This window comes from Cynocephalus volans, chromosome 1 (genome assembly GCF_027409185.1).
Source record: "Cynocephalus volans isolate mCynVol1 chromosome 1, mCynVol1.pri, whole genome shotgun sequence".
Classification (NCBI taxonomy): domain Eukaryota; kingdom Metazoa; phylum Chordata; class Mammalia; order Dermoptera; family Cynocephalidae; genus Cynocephalus; species Cynocephalus volans.
Window position 1 is genome coordinate 253,778,594 of NC_084460.1, and position 24,265 is coordinate 253,802,858.

Consider the following 24,265-nt stretch of genomic DNA (forward strand, 5'->3'; position numbering starts at 1 on the left):
CAACAAACTAGAAATAGATGGGAACTTCCTCAACCTGATAGGGGGCATCTTCAAAAAACCCACAGTTAACATCACACTTAATGATGAAAGACTGGATACTTTCCCCTAAAATCAGGAACAAGACAATGATGTTTGCTCTTGTCTCTTCTATTCAACATTTTATTGGAGATTGTAGCCACAGCATTTAGGAAAAAGAAAGAAAAAGATGATGGGGGCAGCGGTGAGGGAAAGGAAAGGAAGAAGGGGGGAAGGGAAGGAAAGAGAGGAAAGGGAAGGGCAGGGCATCCAGATTGGAAAAGAAGTAAAACTATTTCTGTTTTCAAATGACATGAACTTGGATGTGGAATATTTTAAAGAATCCACTAAAATATGTTTGGACTACAAAACAGAGGTAATCGAGACAGTGTGGTTTGAGCATAAGGATAGGCATACAGAGCAATGGAATAAAAGTTAGAATTCAGAAATAAAGCCATATGTACACTGTCAATTGATTTTTAATCAGGATACGAAGACCATTCTATGGGGAAAATGTATGGCGCTGGGACAACAGCAACAAATAGTGCTAGGACAGATGGATAGGTGCCTGCAAAAGAATGAAGTTGAACTCTCACCTCACATCATGTACAAAAATTAACTCAAAATGGACCAACACCTAAATGTAAAAGCAAAATTTATAAATTCCTTAGAAGAAATGATAGGGGTAAATATTCATGATTTTTGAATTTGGCAAGAAATTCTTAGATATGACACCAAAAGTACAAGCAACAAAAGAAAAAGTTATACTTCATAAAAATTATAAACTTTGTGCTTCAAAGGACATAATCAAGAACATAATAAGACAACAGGATGGGAAAAAATATTTGCAAACCATTTATCTGATAAGGAACCTTTATCCGAAATATATACAAAAACTCTTACAATTCAATAATAAAGAATCACATAACAAAATAAAAAATTGGGCAAAGGATCTGAATAGACATTTTTCCAAACAAGCTATAAAAATGGCCAATAAACCTATGAAAAGATGCTTGATATCATTAACCATCAGGGAACTGCAAATTAAAACCACAAGATTTCATTTCACACCTATTAGGATAAAGAAAAGAAAAGACAGATAACAACAAGCTTTGGGGAGCATGTGGAGAAATCAGAACCCTCATACACTGCTGGTGGGAATGTAAAATTATCTAGTTCTTTTGGAAAGCAGTCTGGCAGTTGCTCAAACAATTAAACACAGAGTTACAATATGATCCAGCATTTCTACTCTTAGATATATTCCCAAGAGAAATTAAACCTTATGTCCAAACAAAAACTTGCACCCAAATGTTTATAGCAGCATTATTCATAACAAGCATAAGGTAGAAACAATGCACATGTCCGTCAGCAGACAAATGGATAAATAAAATATGATGAAATATAATTCAGGCATAAAAAGGATTGAAATACAGATACATGCTAAAACACGAATGAACCTTGAAAACATAAGTGAAAATAAATCTGTTACAAAAGATCACATACTGTATGATTTGATTCACATGAAATTCCACAATAGGGAAATGTGTTGAGACAGAAAGTAAATATGTGGTGCTTAGGGCAGAAGTGGGAGCAGGGATGGGGGAATAAGGGGTAATAGCTAAAGGATACATTGTTTCTTCTCAAGATCATAAAAATATAATAAAATTGTGGTGATGGTAGTGCCTATATGTGAATACACTAAAATATACTAATATACTAAAAATTACTTTAAATAGGTGAATTATACGGTATGTGAAGCCTATCTCAATGAAGCTGTTAAAAACACAATATGGTTATAGATTTGTGAAATAAACTTGAGAAGCACTATAATGTAAATTAACACTCTTGTGCACCTATGAAATAATGAAACCAAGTTTCATGAGACTAACAATATTTTTAATCAAGAATATTCTTTATTTGAGAGACCTCTCTGCCCAGAAGCAGGCAAGGAGCATGCCTCGGGTACTAGGCAGGAGCCGAGGGCAGCCCCCTCCACCTGGAAGCAGGTAAGGAGCATATTGAAAACACAATTTCCACATACATGGCCCACCACAGCCACAGCTGCTGCAAAAGCAACTCGATGCCACAGTAGTAGCCACAGCCACCATACAGGTGGCCTGCCAAACACTCAACTGCTTTGACACAAAGAGAGTCACCAGAGGAGACCAGAAAAAGAAGAGTAAGTGTCTCTCCTCAAAGCCCACTCTAGAGTAATGGAAGAAACTGCTCTACCAGATGACCAAACATCAACACAGAGAACTAGAAATATGAAAATCCAGGAATATATGACATCACCAATAGAATGCAGTAATTCTCAAATACCAGACCCTATAAAACAGGCAACCCTTGAAATGACTGAAAAGGAATTCCCAGCAACTATCTTAAAGAAGCTCACTAAGATATGAGAAGACTCAGTTAGACTGAGAAATGAGAAAACAAACAAACAACCAACCAAAAAACCCCCAGGATATGAAGGAAGAAATTTACAAAGAGATTAATACCTTAAAACAGAATGTAGCAGAATTCATGCAACTGAAAGAGTCTTTCAATAAAATAAAAAATACAATTGAGAACTTAAACAGCAGGCTAGCACAAGCAGAAGAAAGAATTTCCGATCTTGAAGATAGTCTTTGAAATAATCCAGGCAGACAAAAAGAAAAAAAGAATTTAAAAAATGAATAAAATCTAAGAATGCTAGCAGACAAACTTAAGCTCACAAACATTCGAATCATGATTTCCAGAAGGGGAGGAGAAAGGAAAATGAATGAAAAATCTATTCAACAAAATAATAACAGAAAATATCCCAGGTATGGGGAGAGACATAGACCTTCAGATCCAGTAGGCCCAAACACATTCAAGCCAAAAAGATCCTCTCCAAGACAAACTGGCAAAGCTCATTATAGTCAAACTGGCAAAGCTCGAAGACAAACAGAGAATTCTAAAAGAAGCAAGAAAAAAGTGTCAAGTCACCTATAAGGGAGCCCCTATCAGACTAACAGTAGACTTCTCAACAGAAACTCTACAGCCAGAAGAAAATGGGATGAAATATTCAAAATACTAAAAGGAAAAATTTCCAGACAAGAATACTATACCCAGCAAGTCTATGTCTCAGAAATGAGGGAGATGTAGTGCATTTTCCAGACAAACAAAAACTGCAGGAGTTTACCGCCACATGACCAGCCCAGCAAGAAATTCTCAAGGAAGTCCTGCATCAGGAATCTGAAAAATAATAATCACTACCACGGATACACAAGAAAGAACAAAACCTACTGGTAGAGCAAATGCAGACAGGACAGAGACAGCTAAAACTTACCACCACAAAAATCCAATGCAAAAAAAAGCAAACAAACTCTCAGTCTCTTTGGAAGATGATAGGGAAACAATTCATTTTTCTAAAACTAGTAAGTAAAAGGGAAGTGTTAAACATTCACCCTGTCTTCCTATATAAATTGTTCCTCGTGGTAACCATAAATAGCTGAGGATGGAACATTTCTGTCTATTGAAGTATCCCAGCTAGTAAATAAAGAGGGAATAAAATAATTAGAATATGGTATTTTACAAATCTCTATTGAAATAATAGATCTAGCAAATGATCATCAATGTCTGCCAATGTCATAGAGAGATGATCAGAAATAATTGGCCTCCTGCAGTAAGAACATATACCTCTGAAGCCAAATCTAACATGAGTGATACCAGGACTCATGATCCAGCAACCAATAATCAGGAAATGCAGGGGACAGTGGAACATGTTAAATGACACTACTGGGATGGTGACAGCAAATCCAGAGCTTGGGAAACTTTATGGGGTAATGGAGAAATATATGAGATGAAGGGAAACCTGCAGATTAGAAGAAACTTAAGAGACAGCTGACATAGCAACCAATGCAAGAAGCAGAACTTGTTTGGATTCTGATATAAATAAATCAATTGTAAGAGAGAAAGAGGGAGGGGGAGAGAATTGGAGAAATTTAAACATTTTTAACGTTTGATTATATTAAAGAATTATTATTGGTTTTCAAATATGAGTATACACTGCAAAAAAAAAGAAAGAAATTAAAGCTATCAAATTTAAGTTTTCTTGTATTAAAAATGACCTATGCTTGTATGTTTAACTGAGAAGTAGGTTAACTGTGTTTTTAAATCATTATAACTTCACACTTTTCGAAATCTTCTCTACAAAATTTGTTTGGCTTAATTGTCAAAGCTGTGACAATTTGTTTTTTGATGTGATCATATTTCCAATTTCTTGTTCATGTAAGATTTCAGTAAAACTCAAAAACGTATTTACAAAAAAAAAATATTCTTTCTTTGAGATTATTATAATCACAAACAGAAAGAAATTGCAAAAGTTTTTGAAATGTGTGTATATATATAATCCCCTCTCTAATACTCTAATATATATTACAGTATTATGTGGGTGTGTATGTGTGATGTATTGCTTTCTCATCATAATATAAGATATATATTACAGTAATTGGAATGTCCTTTCTAGTGCTTTCTAGTGTGCTCATCTGGGTTATCTCCATCTTTAATTATTTTGACATTTTACTGGTATATTAGTTGCAGAAAACTGATAATACTGTTCATTATTCTTGATCATAGAAATACAAATAAGTTATTCAGTGGAATGCAGCTGATGATTGCCCTAAAGATACAGCAATTTTGCATAATTTAGAAATAATTAATTTCTAAATTAATTTCAGCATTTTTATATTTTTATATGCATGTGATATTTTGAATTCTTCTTTGAATGTTTGTAATGTCTTATTTGTTCCCTTAGTAATTATTGAGCTAAACAAAATCTTTGACATGTCTTCATTTTTTATTTGTGTGAGAGTCATAATTTTGCCCTCTTTTCAAAGTTATCTTTAAAAGGTTTTTTCATTAGTTTTCTTTCTGGTATTTAATACAAAACTACACTATGGAGTATAGTGGCAAAAGGAGACAAATCCCTGAACATTTTCCTATTTGGGGCATCCTTTCCCTTCTTTCAGCATAAGAAGGAATTTGTGTACATTGTAGTTTATTAAGATTTTTCTAGCTTGTAGAATAAATTTATAATTTCTTCATAATTGGTTTATTGAATTTATTTACTGGTTCATTGAAGACTTTAAAGATGATAACAGAGATATATTCATTGATTTTAAGTAATATCCCAATGATTGCTGTAAGAATTATGTTTATAATTAGATAATTCTATACTCCAATAAATGAGTGAAAATCAACTTTAACTCATAACTTTAATGTGTTCATACAAGGAAAAAATAGAGATATACATTAAGAAGGCATAACATGAGTTGTTTTAATTGATCAAAATATCTTGAATATGTTTTACAGATAAATGGTGGTTTCTATTACCAGATTAAAACCAAAAGTAAACTAAAATAAGTTCACATTAAAAAAAATTACAAGCAATAAATACAGCACTACAGCTATCACTAATTCTATGTACATTGGATTACATTTGAAGAAACAGTAAATTCCAGAATGAACATTTTATGAATAAATGCACTGGAAAATAACTTGGAAAAAAATGACATATTAGAATTTTTAGAAAATTAAAATGTGACTTTCACAAGTGATTGCTGAAAAATGACAGTTGTATATTTTAAAAGCTAGAAATTTCCCAAATTAGTTTTTAGACACCAAAGAAGTTAGCTTTTAAAAAGTATCAGATTTACTTTTCTTTATGAATAAGATACAAAGATCTTAATTAGTGTTTCAGCTTTAGAGAAGTCTAACATTTAAAAATTTTACTGCTAAAAATATATGGGTACAAAACTAATTCTGATTAATCACAAACCTGAAGGCTGTACACTAGATGAGCCCTTTCAATAAAAGAAATCTGATCTAAATATAATAGGATAGAAGCTCAATAAAAAAAAAACTTGAAAATTAAAATATCATTTTAGTATAAAATGCTGTCTGATAATTCAACATTTTCTACTGTCATTTACGGTTCAGACTTGACAGTTTGGCTAGAAGGATGCTGAAATATGTGAACACTGTCAGCAGATGATTTGAATCTGCATCTTTGAATAATAAATAGCTAACAATTGAGTTTATTAGAAGGAATTTTTGTATAATTTATGCAGTTGGAAGTCCAGAACAGCCTGCATTCCTTTTCACAACAGCTTCCTATGAGATCCATAAATTTGAATGTAACTTAATAACACTTCTACATGTATAGATAAACTATAAATTATTACTGTATTGACCAGACCATTTAATATGTTAATTATTACTAATTTAAATAATTTTCCTTGTTAATTTCAAATGGCTTCTGAACTCACCACCTATTGACGGCTTAAAAAACAACTTATGATGACTAAATCATTAGTTTCATCCATTTTAAGCAGATTGACACACTTCAAAAACACATGCACATAATGACTTCTTCCAACATTGACTTTTACTAATTGAACATTCTTATTCTCCAGTGATTTCAGTGGAAAATAACATTTGGAAAACTGGATCCTATTGAAAAGTCACTTTAAAGGCTTTCTTCCATCTTAATTTAATTATCCCATAAACGTCTGTCTGACAACAATTCTTCCTCAATAATATATTCAAGTCTTTCACTGGTTTGTTATCATATATAGTAGCTCCATTAAAATATTAAAACATTGATATATATTGTATTCACCTAGTTTTTTTTTTTCTTTAATAATCTGGGATATTTCCAAAGCCAGTATCTTCATCTAGTAGAAGTCAGTAAAGAAATATTTTAATGGGGTAAAATCCATAAGAGTAGCAGACTGGCATTTATTACAGTAGTTTATAATTTCTGGATTAGAATGCAAGTTCATTGTCAAATGAAAAGAAGAAATATGTCAAGCACACCTATTATTAAGGTATGGGTCACTACAGCTAATATATTCAATAAAATAATGGCCTTGTGTTTTAAAAATAAATATTTTATATCTTATCACAGACATTTCTGTTCCTTTAGTTCTCAAAATTCTGATGCTGGCATCTGGTTGTCTTTAAAATATTTACCAAATATAGAATTCCAGACTCTATTTTATTATAAAATCAGCCCAGACACAGTATCAGATACTCACATGCATTATGTATTTGCTTTAAAAAATTTACCTATTTACAAGCTTATTTTTTGCAATTTTTTTTTACAAACTTCCAAGAAAATAAGAAACCCTTCATTGATATCCTTCATGTAAAATGATTTCTAACTTGTCTACACTGTAGAAATGGAAGGGGCAAAGTTTGTATTTACAGATAACAAGGAAACCAATTCCCTCCCACTTGTGTAGTAAGACAGGCAAGTAGCTAGTAAGGTGTTTTGTAGCATCAACCAAGTTGGTCTCCCTAAGGATACAGAAGGAGGATTGTATATCACACATTCTGTTTACCAGCTCACAAAAACAAATATGCCACAGGATATAACTGCGACACATGAGCAAATGAGTAGCTAGTAGCAATTCTGCTCAATTGTTTTTCTTAGAGAAAAGAAGGTAAGCCACAGGGATAGTTAACTCTTTGTAGGGTTCACCTGAGAGGGTAATTACAAAAGGGGCTAGAGTAGTTTCTGGAAAAAAAAACAACACCCATGAAGATGGGTCAGAGATTTAAAAAACAAACAAAAAGTTAATTTCCTTCCACGTCTGCAGACCTTAGCTAGGTCTCTTTAGGCAACAAGAGTAGAATCATGCCCAATGTGTATATGGACTTTTACAGTCATTTGTGCATTCATGCAGGGGCATGCTTGATCTGGCTCACACCAGCTCACAGGCGTTGATTGTGCTTATCTTTTTTCCAGTTCCACATTTAGTGATGTCAGGTTGGTAGCTTGAAATCAGCCAGGGTGGGAGTATTTACTGGCAAACATGACAAATCAGAGCTTTTTTTCCCTGGAGAACTGGTTGTTAAACATTTATCAACACGTTGCTGATTTCATGTGAAGGTTTTCTTTATAGCATCAAGAAACTCATTAATATTAAAGTCTTCTGGCCATAAAGTCATGGATCCAAGTCCTTTAGTTAGGAGTGGCACAAAACAGACAATGATTCCTTTATTTTTAATCATACAACTTTTCTGATTTTAAGACAACATTTTCAATATCATGGAAGCTTTTTCCATTTAAGTTTTCACTAGGACAGTCATGACTATAACCTGGAACATCACTGATTGTTGACACTGTGTAAGATGCACTACGGAGAGCATCTGTTTGAGAAAAGCTGTTTCCGAATTGGATTTTGTACTGATTCCAGTTTCTTCTCAGAATTGCTTGAACCTATCAATCAAAAAGAAACAGAAAGAACAAGAGCAACCCATTAAATGAATAAAAGATGTGTAATTGAACAATAAAATAAGTTTTATAAAAAAGCTTTTTAAAAAATTGAGTGAATTAATGAATAATATTGCTTATTTTCTTGTTTAATTTAAAAACTAATATGAGTAAACCATCTTTATATTAGAAAACATATTGCAAATACTCTGTACTTTTATATTCCATTTTTTTCTTTCCATGCTTTGTCTTCAAAGCTTTAACAATGCAGATGTATGTATTGTCAAATAGTTAATACAGACCCCACTTACAAGATGTACAACATCTAGTTTTATATCAATATCTCTATCAATGAAATGATAAGATAATTAGCAAGAGTATAAAAAAAGAGGGAAATGATATCGAAGAAAAAGAAGTTAGGGATACAGAGAATGTAAATTCTTAGTGTCATCATTAGCAGAAGCAGCAACCTTTTATTGAGTGTTTCTTGTATGTCAGAAATTATGCTACATTCTGGAAAAAAGAAAAAAAGAAAAAAAGCAGGTTATTTGTTCTCATGGAGTCTACTACCAAGAGGGAAGAAAGGTATTGGACAAATAATTACAAATGGCATGAATATTGTGAAAAAGAAGTTTAATTTGTGTCCACTTTTATGTATTTGGATTCTCCTTTGCCTGAATTTCAAGTTTAATGACTTTTTTCTCTTCTCTGTTTGGGATTACAGATCAAGACTTAGGTAGGTCATATACAGTTAATTTGGTTTTACTTAAACTTAAGACACTAAGACAATTTTCTTCATGTTGAGTCAGTGGACACAAATGAGAGTATTTAAACACATCTCAAACTCAATCACCTGGACATTTCCAGATCTAATGAGTGAGCAGACTGGCTTGGGGCAGTCTGCTTCTAGGTTACAAATGTATTAGCTAGATGCATATGCATATTAGACAAGTGCCTGTGTCTGCCCAGAGTGTGTACTGTTTTGAGTGGTCTTCCCCAAGCTATCTGCTGATCTTTAGTCCTTTGATTACTTCCCCAAAGGGAATCTGAGCATCAAAAAGCAATTTTCCAGTAACTCATGTACTATAAACATATTCATGTGATACTTGTTTAACTTTCTGATACTTATATATAGTTTCTCAACTTTCTATTCACTATATTCATGTATAAAATCAGCATTCAATTTTTAAAAAGAGCTTACTTATTTCTTTTCATTTCTTGTGTAATAGGCCAAGAAAACTCAGTTGTCCAAATTACAAACACAATAGCAAATAAGTATTCCCAGGATGTTTGTAGATCCATGGAATATTTAAAAATCCCATTAAAGTGTCCCATACTCTGTCACTTAAAATGAACACAAAGTTTTACAGTCTCATTTCATGTGTTAGCAGGTAGCAGAAAAGGAAGGAGAAAATACAGACAACAATTTGCTTAGGCCATACTCAAAATGAGCTTTTAGAATTTCCAGTTAGCTTCTCTCTATTCAAAAATTGTACAATTAAAATGCAATAACATGGTTTTAAAAGTTAGATTACTAGGAAGTTCCATAACTTCAGGACTTTCAAGCTCATTTCTTGAATATGGTAACCGTATCTGAAGGAAATATTTACATTCATGTAAATGTGCTTTGAAAACAAAAGCATTTATAGGATGATAAATGTATTTATCTTGCAAAAAAATTATATTTTGTTTCCCATGTGATTTAGTAATGTACTTCTAAATTCACCAAATAAAACATTTAAATTAAGGTAATTTAAAAATAATATCTGCATACGTAATATCTTCAAGAACATAAGCAAATGACAAAATGGCTTTATATTGCGAATTTTAAATAAATATTCAGAGATTTAAAACAAAATAACTTTTAATCAATTATCTAGATATTTCTGATGGGAATTATTTTTGATCCTGATTTTTTATGCTTAATAAATTTCTCTTCACTTTGTTGCTAAATGCTGGGCCGATTGAGTACATAAACTATATAGCTTCTGGCTGAAAGGAAGTGGAATGTAGCTTTGTATAAAAGATTCTACATAAATGTTAAGAAGTTGACAGGAAGAAATGTCTTAGCTGTGAGTCTAGTACTTACTGTCTTAACAAGGAAAGTTTAAATTCAATTATAAAAGCCAAAATGGCTTTGAAATATTTGACGGTTTGCTCTTGAAATATATACTTTCATTAAGATCATCACTCAATTTCTTCCTTGCAAGAAAAACCATGGAAAGCCAAGTTCCTTAATTGTGGGTCTTATCTATTAAAGTTAAAAATAAACCTAATTAAAGCCCCTTAGGCTTTGTAGAGTTCTGTTTGTTTACATTATTCTGTATAAGGATGTTACATTTTCATCTGCTTCGTCTAGTATGGTATCACACTCATTGAACAGGATATTAAAGTGGCCGGTCAATAAGCTTTAAATTAGAAACTTTTAATGGGGAAAGGTAACACGAAAAAATGGCTTTCTAAAGAAGACAGCCTGGTGTCATTAAAGATATGAATATGTTTTCCATTGTTTTATGCATGAGTATTGTATATGCATAAGTAGTAAGGGCAAATGTTTAAAATATAACATTACGACTTTATGTGCCCATTAACATCTGATACAAGGAAACAACTTTATATTCCTTAATATAGATCAGTTGAAAAATATTTAATATAGCTTTGTATAAAAATTTCACCTACTTCTTATTTCAGAATGTGGGTTCAGTTGTTCTCAACAAATATTTCTGTTAACTTTATAAAAATATCTGTCCTCGGGTGTTGTTAGATACACTCTTTTTACGACTGGAGTTCCTACTTTATGTTCACAGTTCACATTTTTGTCTAAGTGGACTGAGGATGAAATGAAAGTGGCCTGAGCACTTGCCACGCTTACTTAACTAGTGAAAAACACTAATAGAAGATGTTGGCAAAAAAATAAGTGAAAGGTGAGAGTAAAAAAAAAAAAGTACAGCTTTTCAAGCAAGCCATTTGACCTAATGTGGAAAGCAAGAAGGAAACTAAGCCTGAGAAAATGATTTTAAGAAGTACATGACATAGTTGGAACCACACAAAATGAAATTGGCAGCTGTTTCTTCACATTATGAGAGTGGGAAAAACTAAGAGGCAATGAGGCAGAAAGGGAGGGATTATAGTATTTCTTAAGATGAGAAAGGAATCATGCTCACACAGGGACTGAATCTCCAGAGATGAAGAAAAGGGGACAGATATTAGAGATTTGTGAAGAACTAAAGGATTTGGCAACAACCTGGCTCAAAGAATTTTGTATTATTTAATTTTCCAATGCCAAAATTTTCTCAATTTTAGGACATGGGAGAAGATCAAGGTTCTGTGTCTCTTTTGCTTACACAGATAGAGTGTAACAGGAGTGTTAGGCATTAGTTTGTTTATTGCCTGGTCACTCTTTCTAAATAAAAGGGTCAATTTGAAATTTCGATTTCAATATGATTAATGTTTCTATTTGCAAATGTATTTTTGAAAATGAATAATTTGACAAACCTGGTAATGAATCTATAATATACTGAGTATCTCCTGAGAGAGAAGCATGAGGCTAAAAACTTCACATTCCATAGCTTACATTAATCCTTGTGAGATGTGTGTAAATAACTTGCTTTTCTTTCCCTTTCATAAAAGTAGATACAGACTCCTGGAGGTTCTGAGCATATCCCAAATTATCACAGCGAGGAAGAAAGTGACATATTTGGGGTCTAAATGCATTACTGTGTTTATTTTACACTGCCTACTATCAAAAATATTTTACTGGGATTACGTTTTGAATATTTAAAAATTACACTTCATAAAAGTAAAATCATTTCTTTTACTTAGGTACAGAGGTATACCTTTCATATTTCATGCATGCTCTTTGGCAAGTTATTCGCATCACTCTCATTTACATTTAATGGTATCCTACATAGAAGCAGCATGTAGAATTGTCTAATTTATTGTATAAAATAATACATTTAAACAGGTACATAATAAATGCTATTTGAGTTTTATTATCAAAACAAATGATGTATCTGTTCTTTCTAATTGCGTTCTCTGTCTATACTTCTCACTGACTTCAGAAAAACTACTGTTCTCAGTATAGCGGAATCACAGAAGCAACATGTAAAAGTATGAAACACAGACTTCTATATGTGATAGTTTTCTACCTCATTATAAATAAATATATAAAATGAATACCTATATTTTGTAATTAGAATATATTTTCAATTTTAATTAAAAATTAAACATTGACTTTTATTATATGCCAAGATAAAGTAAAATAAGCAAGGGACAACAATACTTTGTAGTTTTTAATGAGATGTACAAGATCTCCAGTGCTGGTTTGTTTTATAGGAATGGTTCTCATAACGTTATGCCAACTGCTTCCATGTGTTCCCCATCTGAAGCTTTGTGATAAGCTTCATAGTGATCAAGTGTCTTTATCTCACTCAGTTGCTATCTAGATTTCTAAATTTTGTTCAATTTTGCCAAAATCCTCCTACAGATTAAAATTTTTCAAGTAGATTAAAAACATATGAAGAGCTAAGTCAGTATAACCCAAACAACTGAGCTATAACACGATTCACATGCGTAGAAATATGGTATCTGTTATTAAAATGTCTAAAACTTCCCAAGTAGCAAAGCCTTGGATAAAAATCTAGAAATATCCAAGAGTACATTGTCATGTTACAAATTAGAACATTCTAGTCTAAATTTCCTAACCCACTGCATCTTCTCTCCGTGTAACTGAAAGTTTAATTTTTTCAATCCTTTTGCATCCTCTGTAAAACTGTTTCCAAAGGCCACTTTGTGGGGCAGGCAAAAAATGAAAGGGGAAAATGAGCCAATTCTATTTCCTATTAGAGTGCATGCTCTATGAAGTTAAGGATTGCCTAGCACTGTACCTTGGACAAAGTTCAGACCTAATAGGATTCAAAAGGTAAATCAAAAGACTAGATGAATAAAAGTCACTGATGGAATATTTTAAAGTGAGGCTGACTTTTCCATGGCCTTGAATGCCCATATAATCTGAGCATTTGAGAAGTAGAGTGGCACCTACGAAAAGAGATTCTACGGCTTCTGATGGAAATGGAATTTGAAATAGTTGGTCTTGGTAATTTTTAATCTTATCTCATTTTTTAAAAGGAAAATAAATATTTTAAATACAAAACAACAAAAGGAATGAAATCAACGATCATACCTCTCCATTAAAGAAGCAGAAAATTGTGGAGACCAAAAGACCCTATAAAAGAAAAATAAATCATATGAAACCAAATGGAAAAGTTATACATATTTGTAACCAACTTGCTGTATAAGTAGTCAAGAATAAACCAAAATTTAATACTAAATTTCTCTAGCTGCCTTCTTGTTGTCAAGAACACCATACCTGATAGTGCATAAGGATGTGCATGATGTAGTCATATACCTCCTCTGCAATCCTTCCTTCAGGTCGCCATGGAATGAGCACAAATTCAATGCCAAGCAGTGGCACCAGGATAAGAGTAGCTCTCACAGCTTTCATGTAGAGATTGGATTCTGCTTGGTGTGTAACTTTTAACTTGGTGATAAGAACGCGTACTATATTTAACAGGAAAAAAAGATTCACCTAAAAAGAAAACAAAATGGCATATGAAAATCATTTTATATTTAACATTAAGAAGCATTATTGAAGAATACCCAATTTAATAAATCTTAGAATATTTTCAATGCACAAGAATATGTTCTTAATGAGTATGTTTGTCTACGGTATTAATTTGTATTTCTGGAATTGTGATTTATTCATTTAACAAATACATCAATTTTAATGGACTTAAGTTTTAGAAAAATAAAATCTGGTAGAATTATTGTGCAGCATGTTGTTTTTCTATGGTCCAAAATGAAAGTTTTCAAACATTTTCATCTCAAGGAAAAAAAAATTGTTTGTAGCAGATGTTAATTTTTAAAGCATTGCCTCTTCATCAGTGTCCATACAACATACTTTTCAAATGCACATTATACCATGATAATCATTTTCATCTGTTTGGTTTATCTTTCCTATGTTTCTTTTTGTAACAGTAATCCTTACATCTTTTTGTAACAACAATCCTTACAGCTCTCCAAAATAGTAATGTAATCCTCTTTATCCTTAAGGGGAGACTGAGTCACACAATTGAACCAGCTGATATTCAACCTATATCATCCTAGAGCTAAAATGCTTTGGCTTCCCATAGGGCCTTCTGTTAATTACTTTTTTGTAATTACATACTTACTATTTATTGTGCTTTAATAACTTTCCTCAATAGTCAACATTCCTTTTGAAAGAGAGACATAAACTTTGAAAATATAGTGTGACTCGAGAAATAGAGTCCTGCTGAAACACATTCCTTTCTCTCCCTCTCTCTTTCTCTGAATACTACTTTCTGTCTTTCTTATCTTCACCCAAGTCAATATCTTTTACTTTTGTCCATTTTCTCTTTGCCCGTTCCTTATGCCTTCCATAGTATTATTGATGTTAAATACAGATCAGCCAAAGAACCCTGTAGGGGCTAATTACTATTCTTTTTCCTTTTTTCTCACCCTGACTTCTTGCATGTGCCCTTTGTATATCTTATAATGTCAAACTACAAACCAATGTATAATTTATATCCACATACTTTAATAAATTGGAAAAATAATGGTAGCACCTCATTTAATATAGAAAGCAATGAACAAATAGCGTACATTTGCTAAGCTAAGGCATGTGTTACAGAAATAACTGGGCATAAAAATATTACACTTCTATTCTTAGGACATTTCAGTGGAACATATGCTTCAAAAATATACAGCTCACTATAATCTTGTTGGAAACACATCTATTATAAGTTACATATTTACAGACACAGGACTGTGATAAAGACAAAAGCAGAAAAAGCCATTTCAACAGGTGTAAGAATGAAATGACAAATCAACGTGTCAGCTGTTATTCCACCCTTTCGAATGTACCCTTTTCCTAAGGATTCATTGCTGTTTTAAAAGTTTTGACTAAATGGGAATTACTTACCAATCCACAGAAGAAAAGATGATAATGTCCTTTTGTCTTCTTATAAATTTATTATATAGAATATTTTATAATCTTAATATATAAAATCAAAAATTTAAAAAACAGTAGAATGTTACAATTTAGATCTCTATTGTAAGAAAATTTCTTAAATGAGAAGTACTTCTCTAAAATGGCAAGTCTGATTTAAAATGTGAAATTAGAAACTGGAATTGACAATGACATTGATCGTAATGTTAGCAATTCTATAAAAAGTTATTTTAGAGTGAATTGGACACTGTTCTCCATGCTATTTTCCACATAATATAGTTTTGAGATATATGATACTCTCACCCTATTTTAAATGGACACAGAGTGATTGCGTATTGTAATGATGAATAAGCTAACAATACTGATCTAACCACCACACATTGTACACCGTTATTGAAAATCAACATTGTACCCCACATGTATGTGTAATTAAAAAACAAAGTATGTCCCATGCAATATTTAGGACTTACTTATACTAAAAAATAAAATAAAATAAAATAAAATAAAAGGAAGTATTTATAGAAAATAAAGTAGGAAAAGAGGATCATTTTTTTTTTAAATAAATGGAAGTATTTACAGAAAATAAACAAAAATAAAACAAGAATTTTAAGCTTTGGATGATTATCTCTGAATATCATCCACCTTAGAGCAAAACATGGTAAGGAGAAGAAAGGAAACCTGATTTTACTCCAACACCCATAAAATTTACATAGCTGGTAGGCACAAGACATTTTACATATGACAATACCACCCTAGGGTCATGACAGGAAGCAGGGTGAATAAATACAATGCCTGTAGCAGGATTCCTGGAAGCCATTGTCATACAAGAATGGTCAGCTATCACTTAACTATGTCCTGAAATGAACTAAATATTTCTCTCTGAACCCAAATTAAATGTATTCTCTCAACTTCCCCTTAGAAGGATCTCAGAAATGCTGTGGTCACTCCAACAACACCCTGTAAAAGGGGAAATGTGATAGAGGAAGTCTCAGTGAAAAGAAACTGATTGTGGTTAAAATGTCTTATTTATAAAAATTGTACAAAAGCATATGACCATATGAAAAATTGCTAGGGCTCCTCCCAGGACCTTGGAATTGGCCAGGACCAGTGAGAGGCTCTGGATCCTAAACAAGGATGGAACAATTTATCCTGGTAGAAAATAGGCTCCTAATCTTGTTTGAGGCCAACAAGATAGAAAGTCTTTTTCAAACAATGTGGATTTTCACTTCCTTTCTCACTGAGCAACTTGGTGGGCTATATTCCTACATGATATTTTACCCCAGTTGCATCATCTACCATTCTTTCCCAAAGTGGTTGTGAACAGGCTTTTCCAAGGATTGCATTAGCTGCTGTTACATTTTGCATTTACTTTGTGCTTTTACTTTCTGAACCTTTCTGATTTAAGAGCTAAAATCACATACCCCTCCGTGAAATCAGATTTTTTGTAATAAAATGTTGCCTTGTATTTGTTCTGGAAGCTCCTGGGTGGCCTGAACATGGCATCTTAATTTCTTTGAGCTCTCCTCAGAACAGAAATATCTCATTTAATCCTTACAACACCCTGTGAGGTAATGTATTCTTGTTATTTCATCATTACAGATGAGAAAACAATGTCACAGAAAGGTTAAAAACAAAACAAAACAGAACTTGCCCTGAGGTACACAGCCAGCCCTGGTAGAGCCAGGATTCAGTGCTGGCTCTTTCAGTACAAAGAATACAAAGCCAAACATTCTCAGGATACAGCTTAAAAACAGTGTCACACATGTCCTTAGTATGTGAAGAAATTAAGGGAAGGAAATGCTTCTGCCTTTGAAATTTTCAGTAGAATTTACATTAAGATATAATAAAATTTTCATAAAGGACTTTAAATATTGTATATGTTGATTTTTAACTGGCTGTTCTGTGTGGCCAGGAACAAAACAGAAATTTGGCACTTGCTACTTGCTTTCTACATGCCAAGCTAAGTACTTTTTCTGTATTAACTCATTTAATCCTTATTTTAAAAAACCTTAAAAATCACAATTATTGCCTTCTCTATTTTACAAATTAGGGACTTGAGGCACAGAGTAATTAGTTTAATTGCTGAAGGTCACACAGCAAGTAAGAGGTGAAAGTAAAGTTTAAACCCAGGTAATCAGCCACCAGAATTTACCCTAACTATGATTCACTTTTGAGAATGGCTTAACATTGCACATTTTGGGAGAGTAGTATTCCATTACGTATGTGTACCATGTTTAAAAAGAATGAAATTCTTCCATTCACAGCAATATGGATGAACTTAGATAAAATATGTTATGCAAAATAAGCCAGGAACAGAAAGAGAAATACCACCTGTCTTCACTCATGAGTGGGAGCTAAAACATAAACAAGAAAAGCAAAAGAAAGAAAAACAGATAAAGCAATCACAATAATTCGTGGAACTTTCAAAAGGAGAGAACAGAACTGAGGATACTAGAGGTGGGAAAGGGGGAAGAACAGGGGGATTCATGAAAAATTGGTAAAGGGTCACAAAAATGACTACATTGTATAATGTTGACAATACTAACTATCCTGAAAAAAAACCAAAATTAATTTAAAAATTAAAAAAAAGATACATTTTGGCAATGGCTTCAACAATAGTCTAGCATAACCATATACTAAATTGCAGCTAGTAAATCTAGTAAAATAATAGAAGAATCTTTGTATAAAGAAAGAGGTAGAAAATAAGAGTCAGGAAGCTTTGAATTTTGGTTGAGAAATATTTTACCTTTATCTTTTATATATAGTTTAATACTAGCTTTAAAAGTGTCACTTTTAAAGACTGTAACTGCATTATGATCTCTAATGATCTACAAGAGAAAGCATGCTAATTTGTATTAATTTATTTCCCCATTTATATAGTGTAACAAAAGCATTGAATGTGACTTCTGTTGCCCTGCAACCACACTTAAAGATGTCCAAATGGTGCACTGGTATTAAGTGGTGATTATTATAATAATAAAATAGTGTAAGCAATACTCTCTTTTTCTGTATTAAAGTTTTTTTCTTTTATACAGGTGTGTTGGTTTCTTGTTTTCCATCCCCACTTACTAGATCCCTCCTCTGTTCTGCTCTGTGCCTCAGAAAGCTGACCCCTGTGGACTGCAGCATCACTTAGGCTTTCTTGCTCTCTGACACTTGCTGCATTTGGCCAATGGGAGGAACCAGGACATCAGAGTATGGTGACTGAGAGAAGTTTGAATATTTGTTCCTGCTTCCTCCTCTCCAGCCTGTGGGTTTGGCAGTGGTTGTTTTGCTGTACCCCATGCAGAGCTCTCGTTGGGTGACTCCTCCCAGTGCTCATCCATCTCCAGTAACACTGTTGTGTCCCCTCTTTGAGTCTAGCCTTGATAATAGCTTCCCACTGTTGGTTCCCGGTGCCTTATCATGTCTTAAGAGTTAGTTCCTTTGCCTTTCCTGCCCACACATCAGGTTGAATGAATATAACACCTTCATTCAACCCTATTGAATTAAACCCTGTGAGCACATCATCTGTGTCCACTGGGATCCTGAAGGATATCAAAGGCCAGATGATTGGGGAAATAAAATTGAAATATGAGCAATGATGAGAAAAGGAGAATTTTAATTACCTACCAGCAAGGCAGCACAAATTGGGCCATGAATTATGTAGAGGAGATGGGTATCAGAACTGATCCAGCAACTAGGAGAAAAAACAGGAACATTATGTTGAAGATTTTCACTTTATTTAGATTCAATAGAAATTATAAAGAGAAATTATCTTACTTGTCATTGTAATATAAGCTTCTGGCAATGGCATGTATACAAGCAGGAATCAGTGGAAATCCTGTAAACATCAAAGAAAAAGAAAAGAAATAGGCAACTTTCATTATATATAGAACTCCTAAAATATGTAATGAAATACAAAACTCAGAGATACTCTAGGAACAAACAACAAAGTAATTGGCCACTATTATTTATTTACTGTGAGGTTTTCAAAAATTTTATTATTATTTAATTGACACATAATAATTGTACACACTTATGCGATACAATGTGATATTTTGATACATATATACAATGTGTAATGATCAAATCAGGGTAATTAGCATATTCATCACCTCAAACATTTATTATTTCTTTGTCTTGGGAACCTTCAAAATCCTTTCTTCTAGCTACTTAAAATATACAATAAATTAACTATAGTCATCCTATAGTGGTATATTACAGTAGAACTTATTTCTCACATCGAACTGTAATGTCACATCCATTAACCATCCTTTCCCTATTCCTCTCTTCCTGCTATCCTTTCCAGCCTCTAGTAACCACTATTCTACTCTCTACTTCTATGAGATCAACTTTATTAGCTTCCACATACGAGTGGAAACACACAGTATTTGTCTTTCCGTGCCTGGCTTATTTCACTTAACATAATGTCCTCCAAGCTTATTCATGCTGCCACAAATGACAAGATTTTATTCTTTTTATAGCTGAATAGTATTCCACGGGGTGTGTGTGTGTGCATGTGTGTGTATCACAGTATCTTTATTCATTCATTTGTTGATGGACACTTAAGTTGATTTCATATCTTGCCTATTGTAATAGTGCTGCAATAAACATGGGAGAGCAGATATTTCTTTGACATACTAATTTCCTTTCCTTTGGTTATATACCTAGTAAAGTAGTTGCTGGATCATATGGTAGTTCTATTTTTAGGGGTTTTTTTTGAGGATCCTCCATACTGTTTTTCAGAATAGCTGTGTTATTGACATTCCCACCAACAATGTATAAGCATTTCCCTTTTTCCACATCCTTTTCAGCATTACTTATTTTTTGTCTTTTTGATAACAGCCATTCTAACTGGGGTGCAGTAATATTTCACATTGGTTTTGATTTGCATTTCCCTGATGACTACTGATATAGAGCATTTTTCACATACTTGTTGGCCACCATATATTTACTGAATAAATATTATCTATATAGTCAAACAATAAATATGATAAACTGTTAGGTATTTATTTTTTGTGTTCCTATGTGTATATGTGTGTACGTTTTCTTCTAATATTCCATTTTGAATCAGATGAGTCCAGAACTTAACTCCATAAACATATTGCCTGAGCTCCAAGGCTTAAGGAAATTCAGCATTTATATACTTTCTGTGAGATGAAACTGGTCAATATTTGGTAGATTATCAAGTGTAGGAAGAAGCTGAAACTGATGAGAATCTCCACTATGAGAGACAGATTAATAGTAAGTCATTATGAAGAAGAGAATGAAATTGAAAAGATGGTCTATGTGTCATAAATTTTGCATGTTCAAACATTCTAAGTCATATTTTTCAAACGGAAAACAAATAAATGCTTTATAAAGATAACCAGAATATATTAAAGATTGTGTGTGTATGTATCTATATACCTCTATATACCTGTATCTATATCTCACTATCTTAGGCAGATAGAGAGACAGATAGTCAGATATGTTGATGATAGATAATTACCTGTATAATTTCAGTTTTGTTTCTGGAAACTATTACTATTGAATTTATTTTCTGCATTTTATATTTTGCATTATTCTAGTTATTTTTTAAAATGCCAGAAGTAGATCACTGTTTTCTTTGTGAATAAAACCACGCCAGGAAATTTTATAGAAATAAAAGATCTTTTGCATACCTTTATTCAATTACTGATCCCTTCACTCATCATAAAATGACAATATTTTTTAAATGAATAGTTTTAGAATGGAACTTCAAAGGTGGTTACACCAAATGCCATCATTTTACACATGACAAAAAAGAACATTCAGAACAGTGCAAAGACAATATCCCTAGTTCATGACTCTAATTTCATTGCTCTAGTTACTACATATTCAACTAAGGTACACTATTCATGAAAATATTGAATAGAAAAAAAGACATTGTATTATTAATTGACCTGTGACTACTGAAAATAATGAATGAGTCAGAGATACTTTGCTTTAAATATTTCAATTTGCAGCAATATAAAAAGTTAGCAACTTGATGTTCTCTTAAAATGATTAAGTGTATTTTTATTACAAAGGAACCTCTCATCCAAAAGTTTTCTTCAGTTGAATCAGCTGATGTGTATAAGGGTACCTACCCCAGCCAAGAAAATAATACCACATCAAGTGTTGCTTCTCTGCAAACACAGCCACCACGATGAGAGTGTGTAGGTAAATGCCTTCACAAAGCATCCAAAAGTAATTGCAGCCCATCAGGTAAAGATGAATGAACTGGGACACTTTGCAACTTACCTGTGAGACAAAAGAAAGCAATTAATACTTAGTTGATTATGAATTCACATGTAAAGCAAAAGTCTAGATCAGCAAACATGAACTATTCTCTCCTCTACACAAAATCTTATACACCAGTGATTCAGATTTGTAAAATGCCAGTCTTCATACCTATCTAATGGTGCCCATAAAGTTTTCAGACACAGACTCCAAAGATTCATAACGGCATATTTCCTGGAAAAATGTACAAATGTCAAATCTTCATATAGTGGGTGTGTATTCTCCTAATGTGTTTTGATTATTATGTAATTATAAGTATAAAAGTTTCACACATGAATGACTTTACATCTATTTACATCTATTTTAATTATGTCATCATGAATCCCTTGACCGTTCCATTCTGTTGGAAAGAATCTTAATAATCTTAAAATCAGTTCATTAAAATTGCCCGAATACTTGCATACTACATGCTACCAATGCAATTTCTTATTAAATAGCAATCTAATGACTCCATATGTTATCCTATCCAAATATGGAATTTGAGGGTTTCATGTAGGTAAAAAGAAGAAAAAATTGTGGTTTTCCTTCCTCTTTTCCTGAGGACTTCACTTTATCTTCTCCACTTTTAAAGAGGCAGGAAGAAAGAAGCTCAAATATACAGTAAAGAAAACACAGAGGAGTAAGAGATACAGTTTACTGTCCTACCAAGAGGAATAAATATAAAGCTCTCCCAGAAATACATGACCAATTAGTCCCATCAGCTCCAATTTCCAGTTTGGAACTCAATAAATATTTAGGGGCAATTTTCATTTTCGAATTTTTTTTTTTTGCAAAAATTATTGGAAAGGAAATGCACTGGGAAATAAATATTGGGTTATCATAGAATAGTAAAAATAATATTTGCATAGGGGTTAGCTTGAAAATACCTTTACATATATTGTTTCATTTAATTCTTACAATAATTCTGTGAAGTATGCATTATCACTAGCCATATATTCTATAGATTTAAAAACAGAATACTGAAGAAGTTGAATGATTTGCTAATATTTACATATCGTTAAAGCTACTCCGTGAATACAATCTTGTAATTACAATTTCGTTTTCACTACTATACACAATGCCTCCTGACTGAAGAATTTATAGAACCTATTAATTCATTAATAATTCGCAGAATGCATGACATTAATTTATATTTTTTTATTGAAATATAATTGTTTATACATTTCTTTTTTAAAAATTTATTTGTTGAGTCAATCGATTATACATATTTTGGGGGTTGAACATTGAGATATGTTGACCAAATCAATATTACTAGCATATATATTGTTACCAATCATAATTATTCTTTATGCTCCTTGTCCAATCTCTCCCCTTCTCCCATTCCCTCCCTGGTCCTCCCTGGTTATATATATTTCTGAGGTACAGAGTTGAATATCAATACCTGTGCACAGTATGTGGTGATCAAATAAGGACAATTACCATATTCATTATTACAAAACATAATCATTCTTTGTGATCCTCAGCTAATTTCTCACTAACCCCCTCTCCTTACCCCTTTCCCACCTCTAGTAATCACAGTTACGTTCTCTCCTTTTGAAAGTTCAATGTATTGTTGTAATTGTTCATTCTTTCTATTTTCTTTCTTTCCTTCCTTTCTAACTTCCTTCCTTCTTTCTCTTCCTTCCTTCCTTCCTTCCTTCCTTCCTTCCTTCCTTCCTTCCTTCCTTCCTTCCTTCCTTCCTTCCTTCCTTCCTTCCTCTCTCCCTCCCTCCCTCCCTCCCTCTCTCCCTTCCTTCCTCCCTCCCTCCCACTTATAGTAAGAACAGTATTTCTCTTTCTATGCCTGGTTTATTTCACTTAACATAATTTTTTCCAAGCTCATCCATGTTGCTGCAAATAGCAGAAATTCGTTCTTTTTAGTGGCTGAGTAATATTCCATTGTGTATAAATTCCACATTTTCCTTATCCAGTTGTACATAGCTGGACATTTAGGTTGGTTCCATATCTCAGCTATTGTAAATAGAGCTGCCAAGAACATGGGGGTGCAGGTATCTCTTTGACATGATGATTTCCATTCCTTTGGGTATATGCCCAGAAGTGGGATTGCTAGATCACATGACATATCTATCTGTAGTTGTTTGAGAAAACTCCATACTGTTTTCCATAATGGCTACAATAATTTACAGTCCCACCAGCATTGTAGAAGTGTTCCCCTTCCTCTGCATCTTCCACAGCATTTGTTATTCTCTGTCTTTTTGGTAATAGCCAGACTAACTTGGGTGAGATGATACGTCAGTCAATGTAGTTTTGATTTGCATCTCCCTGATGCTTAGTGATGTTGAGCATTTTTTTATGTACCTGTTGGTCATTTGTATATCTTCCTTTGAGAAATATCTATACAGTATATTTGTCCATTTTTTAATTGTGTTTTTACTGGGAAGTTGTTTGAGTTCCTTGTATATTATGGATATTAATCTCTTGTCAGATGTATAGTTTGCAAATATTTTCTCCCATTCTATAGGTTGTCTTTTCACTCTGTTGATTGTTTCCTTTGCTAAGCTAAACCTTTTTAGTTATACATAATTCCATTTGCTGATTTTTTTCTTTTGTTGCCCCTGCTTTTAGAATCTTATTCATAAAGTCTTTGCCCAGTCCTACATCTTGAAATGTTTCTCCTAGGTCTCCTTCTAGGAGGTTTATAATTTCAGGTCTTATATTTAACTGTTTAATCCATTTTGAGTTGACTTTGTCAT

The 24,265-nt window shown here is 32.8% G+C and overlaps 1 protein-coding gene across 1 annotated transcript in view; it reads right to left on the minus strand.

Moving 5' to 3' along the window:
- Positions 1–8,050: 8,050 nt before the first annotated feature.
- CALCRL (calcitonin receptor like receptor) overlaps positions 8,051–24,265 on the minus strand; it is a 45,316-nt gene continuing 29,101 nt past the window's right edge. Inside the window, exons 7-12 of the mRNA XM_063115346.1 lie at positions 21,380–21,533; positions 19,050–19,110; positions 18,900–18,966; positions 13,629–13,847; positions 13,443–13,484; positions 8,051–8,266 (exon numbers count right to left, since the gene is read on the minus strand). Coding sequence (XP_062971416.1) covers positions 8,051–8,266; positions 13,443–13,484; positions 13,629–13,847; positions 18,900–18,966; positions 19,050–19,110; positions 21,380–21,533 — 759 coding nt within the window. The remainder of the gene's footprint in view (positions 8,267–13,442; positions 13,485–13,628; positions 13,848–18,899; positions 18,967–19,049; positions 19,111–21,379; positions 21,534–24,265) is intronic.